Source organism: Pagrus pagrus, assembly GCF_965226575.1.
Source record: "Pagrus pagrus genome assembly, chromosome: 11".
Lineage (NCBI taxonomy): Eukaryota > Metazoa > Chordata > Actinopteri > Spariformes > Sparidae > Pagrus > Pagrus pagrus.
Window position 1 is genome coordinate 16,151,189 of NC_140195.1, and position 10,577 is coordinate 16,161,765.

A 10,577-nucleotide genomic window follows, 5' to 3' on the forward strand; every position below is an offset into this window, starting at 1 on the left:
AAAGCACGGATCAGCTGTTTCAGATCCTGTTAGGCATTAGTTCTGTGACCCCTCCTGTACTTTTCACAGGAAAAAAAGGTTGACATTGTAATTTCATTTGGCTGCTAAAATGTTGATGAAACAAACTGAAACCTGTAAGTCATCATAATGAGAAGCTTCTTCAAAATAATGGCTTTGCATCTCAGAGTAACTCGAGTCACTTTTAACTGTCATTACTTTCGAGATACTAAGTCATTATTTTGTGAAGGTTATCATTATTTCGATACATTAAGTTATTATTTCCAGATCCTAAGTCATTATTTTGGAAAGGTCTCTCATTATGATGTACAGGTGTTCTTCATCACATTGGTGGAAATGGGCTTCCATAAACATAATCTGCTTACCACTTCCTTATGGAATAATTATATCAGAGAAACATTCTTGTCTGGCTCTCTTTAAACAGAAATAAAACCACTCGTGTGTACTGTTTCAGCACCTCAGCTATATACGAAAGAGCAACACATTTCTGAACACACTTGAATGATCCGGTAACAAAGGAAAATACAAGACCAGCCAATGAGGGGGAAGATAAGACCCGGAGCCCTTTAATGAAGGGTACTGTCTGAAGAGACAGGCCACTGATCCCTATCAGGAAGCAGAGCCAACAAGGAGGCAAAGAAAACACAATGAATATGGGACCTGGCATGACTATGTTTTCTTTAAGCATATTAACTGAGCATATTTACGGCCCTCACAATGAGAAAAGTAAGTGATGCACCAGTTTCTTTGCCAGAGGTGGCTGGATATAGTTCAAGATAAATGTGTCCCTCTGGGAAAAAAAAAAGAAATGAGTAACCGTCACAGGACAGGAAGGGTAAATAGAGAACCAACTTCTGGGCGTCTCTCCATCATACTGTAACTACCACGCACACATATACAGTAGTAGATTATGACTACACGAGGTGGGGCTCGTGATCTTATTAAATGACATCATTCATGCTAAACGTAAGTGTGAATCAGTCGATGACAGCTTCTAAACATACCCCCACTAGCTTTTCATTAATGACTGTCAGTTTTGTTATTTGGATTCCTCCTTTTCCTCAGTACTGAAACACAATGAGAGGAGACAGGATGAGAGGCTGCTGTCGTCACGGGGCTGCAGGGACTTCCTCTACTCTTCAGGAAATCAAAAACTGCCCTGAGTAATGGCAAGTTTGTACCATGGCTGTTACGTGTAATACGAGAGCGTGTGTTTTTGCACATCCACTCCAACAATGTGTTTATGCCCAAATGAACTCTAGGTGTTTTCCATCTCCCCGGTAAGTCTCGCTGAATTGAAAGTGACAGAGCGGAGTGTGAGAAAACACTGCCCCTCTTTCTCTGAGCAGACACCCGATCACCTTATCGCCCTTTTTGCGAGGTAACCCGAACCAGGCAATCACAACAAAGCATGAGTCCTGCACAAAGATGCTGGAAGACCGGAGGAGGCCCAGCAAAGAAGACGCTACCGGCTCCCCTAAGGACTGAAGGTGGGAGGGAGAGAGCAGAGAAGAGATGTTTTTCTTTCAGGCGGAGAGGTGAAGTTTTCACCCCTCCCTCCCCACTCCTCCTGATGCTGGTCATTGTTTACATAGCTAATATGTAAACAGAGTCAGTTAAGCTTGTTTATTAAGGTATTAACATAACAGGTAAGGGCACACACCTCATTTAGATGCAAACGCAGAACCAGAGGCCAAACCACATCCTTGACATGTCCAACTTAAAGCATGTAGTGAAAGTACCGTAGTGATGACAATGTAACACAACCATAATTAACATGAATAACTTAAACTCTTAAGTTGATGTTAGTTAATGTAGTTTTATGATAAGCTATCAATTAGGGCTAAAACAGAGATATTTAAATTATAGATAAATCTGTCAATAGTGTCAATCAATTATGAGAAACTAGTGCTGATTATCGTCCAAAGTGCTGGCTCTGTAAACACGAACAACCCCCAGTGCTCCTAGCTCCTAGTCCAGTCAGAGTTAGCTAATAGGGCCGCTAGCTTCACAGCTAACTGAGCTAACTAGCTAATGGCAGCAGAAATTAGCAGGTGTTGGCAGCTACTCTGGTGACAGGCTGCCCCCTATTTGTTCAGAGCATGAACGGGACAAATTCTTACATGTTGCACCTTTAATGAAACGATGAATCATCAGAATTGTTGATTCATATTATATTGATTCCATAACGGATTACTTGATAGTTCATTTCAGTACTACAACAGCTGAACACAAATGGTCAAAACACATAACCGTATGGCTGAAACTTCCTCAACGTAGCTTTACATCTCAAATCATGTCGAGTGTTAAATCAAACACAGTTTAAAGATGTGCTGTGAGGTTTTCAGACTCCGTTAGCCGTCTCTGCCTTCCTTCCCTTCTCTGGCCTGAATGCACCCTGAAGCCTCCTCTCTTCTCCCATGAACTTACATCTTCTAGTCGGTGACCTCTGTGTCACTGTGTTGAGAGAAACAACTTTCCCTCTGGTCCCTTCTTTACAAAACACAACCAAATGGACATTCCACAGCCAACAGGAAGTTAGTGAAATGCCATTTTTTCAGTTGATAAATCAAGAAGTGCCTCTCAGAACCCATTTGCTAATCCGTTTATTTACCCAGTGATATAACAGTGATGGACAGCGCCGATAGCTGGGTTCAAGCTAGAGACCGTAATCATCACAGGGTTCCTTAAGCCTGAGATAAAGACGAAAATGTCCTGAGCTTCTGAAGCCAGATGTTCCTCAAGCTTCAAACGTGAGCGAACTTGAAATGTGCACTTGCTTACATGAGCTTATCTGGGAGGTTTTTGTTCCAAAACAACAGCAATATAAATCTATTCCAGCAATCGCACCACCTGACAACTATATTGTCCAATTTATTTGTTTTTGAAACATACTGTATCGAGGAAATGTGAACACAAACAAAGATGTGAGTTACGTGAGTACTGAGTTATAAATAAATACTACAATTGGCGATGAATCGGAGGCATTCATTCATTCCTATGTTGCGAACATCCTGTTTGTTCTCCTCTGTACGTCCATACAAGGTCCAGGGAAGCCCCGGCCAACAGATGATACGCACAGGGAATGTCAGGAATGCAGGTACACAAATGCCTTCATAAGTCATGCCGGCCGGGCCTTTTGACACACTGCCCAGTTAAAAAGATGAAGGTCAACCAAAGAGAAAGGGCAACAAATCTGAGCCTGAGCTGTGTGAAAGTACAGGTTCTGAAATGAACTTTGTAAGGACCTGTTGTTTTGGAGGTCTGTCTTTGAGGAATGGAGAAATGGTGATGATAAAATAAAGAGGAACAAAAACCAAAACAAAGCCTGGTCACAAAAATCCATATGAATCAGTCTTGAAAATTTCCCCTGTGTTTCTCAGTGACTTCATCAACTTGATGCGTAACTGTAAAAAGGCAGAAGTAGAAGTCTCGAGAAATCATTAGGAAACACCGCTATGTGTTATTTAGGGAAGGCCTGGGAAATAATGACATCACGTCACCAGTGTGTAGGGGAGGTGGCATCAAGCCGCAATCCACTGGCTTTTTAAAAGGGCTTACAGCGGTTCTTCTGAGCGTCCACGTAAAAAGAGTGCAGCGGCACAAAAGGCACCAGGGGATGAGGCCCCCTTTCTAAAACAACACTGACTGACAGAGTCCCCATTGTATTGAGGAGGAAACCACCTCTCCAACCTACAGCCTTAGTGCAGCTGCATTAGAGCAGCATGCAAACCCCCACTGTCACGCACAAATGCATGCACATACCAAAAGAAAACACTTACATATGCATATAAATGGAAGACACATACAGCTGTTTTTGCAAAGATGACCCAGATGCACACTTTTTTCAGTGATGTGAACTAGAAACTCAAGTCTGAGCAGTTGCTAATAGTTAGTTCTGTTGTGTTAATTCTTATTTTATCATTAAATGAGTGTTAATTAGCTTTGCTCTGCAACGTGCAGAGAGCAGGATCCTCCGGTTCTGGTGCCAAGCCGGCACTCAAGCTGGCAGAGCTGGCACAACAGGATAAGCTACCAATTCTAGCACCCCTGGTGACGGCTAATACTACTGAACGAGCTAAGCAATGCAAAAACTTCAGAGAAGATAAAGATAGATAAAAAAGATTAAGATAGATAAAAATAAAAAAAGTTATGCAAGTGTGGCGATATAGAGAGGAGGGAGGAGATTGCTAACTGCAAAATGGACAGGAAGTTAGCTAAAACGACCACAATGCTTACAACAGCTTTAAACAAGTAATCAACAAATCTTAGGGCAAACGGCACGGGTAAAAGAAGTAGCTAGCCTGCCTCTGTCCAACCACAACTTCTGGTTTTCACACTTTGTGCTTTTATTTTAAACAAACCAAATATAACAGCTTGAGTAGAGACTGGGTTAAGCACTTTCAAGACACCTAAATCAACAATTACCAGAAGCTCAGCCTTTATCGTCACATCTAAGCTGTAACTATAAATGCAATTGTGGAAAATAAAGTTTACAGGATTCCTTGATACACACGGCAATCAAAACATAATGTTACTTTGTTTATGTTACCAGTTGTTCATATTACTTTGTGCGTTTCCATCATGATTATTCAATTTTAGGCTAATAGGTTTTTTGTTTACATGAGTGATGGTCTATGAACCACCAGATTATGAAAAGGAAACAAATTAGCGTATTTTCCAAAATGATGACCATTTCTTCAGTATGTTACATCTGCTCGGTCTCTAACTTGACCTTCACTTTCCAAAATAACTGCAAATAAAGAAGTGAAGAAGCACTAAAACTCCCCATAAAGCCTGGACCAGATTGGGGGAATTGTAGCCCGAGGGTGGAGAGAGCCAGGTGGGCAGCCTTGTGCTGAATCCCCCCCTGCCTGCGCTGCCGCTCTAAAACAAGTTAACTGTGTATACTCAATTCCCATAATCCCCCTCTTCCTGGGACATGGTGGTGGGTGGCTGAGCCAGATGTACGCGCTCTTCCAACTTAAGTGACGTAACAAACACATTTTCTTCTTTTAGAAAGGAGGACTGACGTGATGATGTGTGTGAGAAAGGGAGTGGTAGAGCCCCATAAATAAACTGCAACTGCCATTAAACAAATAAAAATGATTTAGGTTTTTATGTCCAATAAACACATCGCACAGCTTGACTCCATTAGTTCCACTTGAGTGGCATCTATCAGACACTGCAGCTTTCTTTAGACTTCGAAACACAGTGATGTCAGCCAGGGCGCTGGAGTCACATTGTCAGCATGTCTGCTTTTACGACCACTGACTCAACTTTTTCATCTGTAGTTTTCCCAACATTTGCTGCAAGTTAATGGTGAGACATCGCTCTTGAACAATCAAAAGTTCAAAGAAAAGCTGCAACGCGTGATGCAACTCAACGACAGAGAGTAAAAGATGTGGGAAGTTGAGCAGAGTCAGACAACTCAGTCAGGATGGCTTCCAGTGCAATCAAGCGGTGAAAATAATCCCACACTGCTCACGTAACAGCTCTTAAATATGTGTGTGCTGTTTTAAAAATGTTGGTAAAGTCATTACAACCAAGAACAGTGGCAGACCGCCAGTTCAAAGGGAATTTTCCCCACTCTGAGTTCTCCTGTGGCCTCAGCCTAGACTAGACCGCAGGAATCCGGTGGCGGATTGGTGCTCGGGCACTTTGAAAGAGGATCCCAGGGCCAGACGTGCACCTTTGAAAACGCCACTCACTCATCTCACATCGTTTTCGTAAGGAGAGAGTCATTTGGAGAAAGTTATTTTGCAGGACGGACTCACAGTAAGAGTGAATTCAGGGAATGGGAAGGTAGGAAACACTGACTGGGTGAATCAATGACAGGTTCCAAGGATAAGACAAAAAGAGGGGAAAAAGAGCGAAAGCTATCAAGAGAATTCTACCAATGACGAAGATATGTGGCTTCAATGTCTATGAGGTCCAGGTAGATATGTATCATGTGAACTAAAGACATGTTTTGCGCCCTGTAGCAGCGTGTAAGAACACAGTTTGTATTGTAAAGCAAACCAACCACAACGACCATTGGCTACAATGCAACTTCCCCTCTAAATCGAAGAAAGGAAAATGCCGGGCAGCTGTTTCCAGCCACAAAAGACAGAGCTGAGGCTGTTTCTGAGGATGCTGGACAAAAGAGGCGCGGAGGAGACGATGCCTTTAGCACATGCTGCCGGTTAGAACTGACCCAGGCATTTTATTAGCAGACCGCATGAAGCAGTCGGAGCTAACCCAGGGGTCTGGCCCCTTCCTCCAGCTCCCCTCAACCCATCTACAGTAGAGCTGCCCTGTTAAAGTCATTAGCTCAGGGATATTACTATGCTGGCGAAGGCTGCTGCACCCATGACATCATTATGGGCTGCTGTCAGTCCTCTGGGACGTCTGCGAGCTGCGTCTGAGAGGAGAGGGCAGTCCCGCCACGCAGATGCAGACACATCCTTTTACACCAGCATGCCATCATGCAGGAGGAAACATTAAGTGGTCCAGTGGAGGGGAAATTACCCATTTCAAAATATCACCAAAGGAAAGTTATTTTTGAGGCCAAAATTGTCTCTGGAATCTGCTCAATTTAGAAGAAGCAATGTCTCTCAGACTATTTTTGGCATGTCTGATGTTGAGGTAGGAGGAGGAGGAGGTGGAGATCTATAGCCATATCCATGGCCTCGTCTTCCTGAGGAGCTCCAACCCTGAAGACTGAAGCGTTTGATGTAGCGTTATCTCGCAACAAGGGGCAAGCAGGGCGGAGAGAGGACCATTGTCTGATAAGAGCACTAAAATATACATACATGTTGTCCTTTCCCACAAAGTGAAGGAAATCTGGAGCTACTGCGGGGTTAGGGTGGGGTGGATATAGAGAGCTTGAAGACTTCTCCCAGGCAAAAACACGTCTGAAATGTTGAGTCTACAGCCTCTTGCATAGAAATCATCTTCTCTGCCCGGCTGAACATAATAACAGGGATTGACTCTGTGTTGCAGGGCAGTCAAACAACTGCACACTGCTCCAGCCTCCAGGCAGGATGCATGGTGATATTTTTCCTTTATGGGAAATGTGATGACTACCGATCCCATCAGTTACATGGAAAAACCTTACATTCATCTAAAAATGTCCAAAACAATGGAGAAGACACAACTTGAGCTGACGTAACGGCGCTTACGTTACAACACAGCAGTTAACAAGAGGCCGTGAATGGCTTCTCGCTGTGCTCATCTCTTCATATAAGGGCTTCACCCTGTAGCTGCTGATAGCTCTGGCAAGCAAATAACGGCTTTATCCCAGAAACACAGAGGGTACACGTAGTGTATGAGAATGAGACTGATGTGAGTAATGCTGTGAGGACTCCTGCTCTTTGCTGCTTGATGCTGTAATTAAGGTCTTAAACAGCTGAAAATCAAGGCCGGGTGTGGTTGTGTTGAAATGTGGAGTGGGGAAGGACAAAATAAGCACCTGTGAGACTCAATAAATAAACAGGTAGAATATTCTCTACGCTGAATCCTCATGTGCTTTATGCTCCTGTGGCTCTGAGGTTGAGGTGATGTTACTGAGCTTTCTGTGTAGTGGAGCATAGCAGTGGTGGAGAGAGTGCTGTGAGTAATGTTTCACTCCTTAAATGTTACTCAACTGAAAAAATAAAAGACCAAGTTATCCTTTTGATATGCTACCAGTCATTGTGAAAAGGCCAATGTGGCAGTCTGATGAAGCTGTTTCATAACACCAGTAGCTACGTCACATCAGCTCTCTAGTCCAGGCCGGTTCTCCAGTTTGATAATGAAGCAATGTCACATACAGGTTTTTGTGTGTATGAAACCAAATAGACATAATGTGTTAATTTGCGAGCTTTAGATGCCCTGGTAGGCAGATTTTGTTAACTTCAGAGAGAGCTAGGCTAGTTGTTTCCACTTTGCAGTCTGTATGCTAAGCTAAGCTAAACCTCTGCTGGCTGTAGTCTATAGCCTTACCAGAAAGATATGAGATGACTGTTTGCTCATCTATCACGCTCAGAAAGAAAGCAGTAAGACTATTTCCCAAAATGTTGACCCGCTCCTTTAAAGGATTTTTAGAGGCCCAGAAGAGGGGAAAATAATTAATTATGTCACAAGAAAAAAGCACAGTTTGAAAACCAAAACATAAAAATGTGAATAAAAACACAGAGCGGGGTTTTTGGGGGTTTTTCACAGTTGGAGTTTTTGATCTAAGGACTTTCTGGTTTACAAGAACTGCGTTGTAATCATTATGGAAAAGAAAACAAAGCTACATTTTGAGAAAGGGAAGAAAAACATAACTATTTTCCCCAACAGATTTTTAAAAATGGTCTCTAAATACCTTTTAATATCAACCAGATTGGCAATGCAACAGATTAGGGTTAAGGTTTGGCGACGCCATTGACACCACAAACTAAAAACTCACAATGTCTCATAAAGTTTGGCCCACAGGTCTGAAACTTTACACGGGTTTAATCGACTTGGTAGGAAAGATATATGGTCATTTTCATATGGGTCGAATTGAGCATGGCCTTTTTTAATCCTACTGAAAGGTCACCAAGAAAGAAAGGAACAGAAACATAGATGTTTTTCTTCGTGTTTGAGCTGACGTTGTGTTTTAGCTCAATGCTAAAATCATGCATTTGGATTTGGATCTGCCAAAGACGATTTGTTTTAAAACAGTGATTTTAAAAGGGATTCATCAACTGGCAACCTTTGGGGGACCCCAACTCCCAAATTTATCGAAAACTTTAAAGAGCTGCAACTAACAAGTATTTTGATAATCTATCTAAATTAATAAGATGGTCTATACATAGCCAAAAGACCGTGAGAAATGCCCATCGAATAATATATTATATCCTCACATTGCAGGAGCCAGTGAATGCTTGGTATTTGTTTAAAATGTGACTTAAATTATTAATAGATTATCAAAATAGCTACTTTTATTATTCATTTTTTTGTTGGCTGACTAACAGATTCCTCAAGTTATCACTTCAGCTCCAGTAGAGTCACTAGATTACATATTTTCCAGCCCTGGAGATGACTGGCTGCAGTTCCCACTCCTTTTCAACTTTGTCATGAATAATAACAGCCTGACACAGAAGCAGAACTCCACATGACTGTTCCTGAAAGAAGAGCAAATGTGTAAAAAAAAAAAAAGTCCCCAGTCTTGTAAAAGAAATGTCCCCTTGACGCAGGGTGACAGAGTCACTTGACTGTGTTGATAGCTGGTAAAAGTGGGTGTTGACTGTGTGCTCATTATTACAAAGCGCTCAGACAGACAGACAGCTCAACTCCAGCCTGATGTGGAGTGCGGAGGGGAGGGGAGGAGAGAGACTGATCGGGTGTGGGAGTTTTGGGGGAATTCAGAAAATGTTGTTTTCAGATGGTTCGCCTGCAGCGAGAAAACTTTAAATAAACCAAATGCCGTGATGTGCGCTCTGTCAAGGATATACAGTAAAATGTCCTTCACTTCTGGGGGAGAAAAATCCCCCCCTCCTCCTCCTCCTCTTCCTCTCCACTCTCACCATGCTGTGCTCAGTTTGCCACTTCAGCCAAACGCTGAGTTGTCTGACTTTAGGGGAGACAAAAGAACCGCAGGAGAGGAGAGGAGAGCAGAGGAGAGAGGGGGACAGGAGGCAGAGTGAGGGGCGGGACGGCAGCACAGGTCGGCTCATTTAAGAATATCAGCAGCTCGTAATGGACGAGACACATACACTTTAATGTGAGTTATGCAAACAAAAGAGAAACAAACTCTTGTGTTACTGAAATAATACCGTCCATTATAAGGGATGTTGATTCTGACTTTTTTTTTTTGTTTCATTTGAAAGTCAAAACAATTTATAATACACCAGGTTTATAAAGTTGTTAGATTTCTAAGGTGATCATCAACTTACCAAAACAATGGCAAATTTCTCCTCCAGCTCAGTGGGGTCAGGCATGGGCACCTTCAGAGGCATGATGTGATGCTTCATCTCCGACTGGCCGTCCACACTTTCTATATTACCCATTTTCGACTAGATCGTATCCTCTACAGTCAGCTTGAAAACAATCCTTCAGCTTCTTTCAGTGATGATAAATCCAAGTTAAAAATCTCCAAAGTAGTCCAACAATAAATTAACGGGTTAATCCAAGTAATCCACTCCTCCAAACCGAGATGAAAAGCTGACAGTGCAGAAGTCTCGTATTAATGTCCCAAAATGCCATTTACACTTACTCACGCGTTTAGGTTTTACAGTGTGTCCCACTGTAGTTTCCCTTCAAACACTTACTTTTAAAAGTAACAATAAAAGTACATCTTCTTTCTCTTCCAGAAAGTGTTTCCTAATTTTCCAGGACAATCCATAACTTACAAGATAACTTTCAAAATGCCGACAACAGTTACTTTTAGTTGCTGCTCAACTTTCTTGGCTACGACGTGTTTCCATTCATTATTGTTGTGTGATCCTGATTAAAGCTCTTTGCTGTTGCCTCCACTCAGAGGGCAGGTTTTCTTCTCTGGTCCCGCCCCCAGCTGGGGGAGGCGGCGCTTCTGTTGGCAAAATGACCTGTCAATCACTTCATCTCCGATG

The 10,577-nt window shown here is 42.5% G+C and overlaps 1 protein-coding gene across 6 annotated transcripts in view; it reads right to left on the reverse strand.

Annotated features, from left to right (window-relative positions):
- The window catches only part of fmnl3 (formin-like 3), a 37,160-nt gene extending 26,713 nt beyond the window's left edge, over positions 1-10,447 (reverse strand). For all 6 annotated transcript variants that reach the window (XM_084365692.1, XM_084365691.1, XM_084365689.1 and 3 more), the window contains exon 1: positions 9,903-10,447. In XM_084365692.1, coding sequence (XP_084221818.1) covers positions 9,903-10,016 — 114 coding nt within the window. In that variant the 5' untranslated portion in view covers positions 10,017-10,447. The remainder of the gene's footprint in view (positions 1-9,902) is intronic.
- Positions 10,448-10,577: the final 130 nt, after the last annotated feature.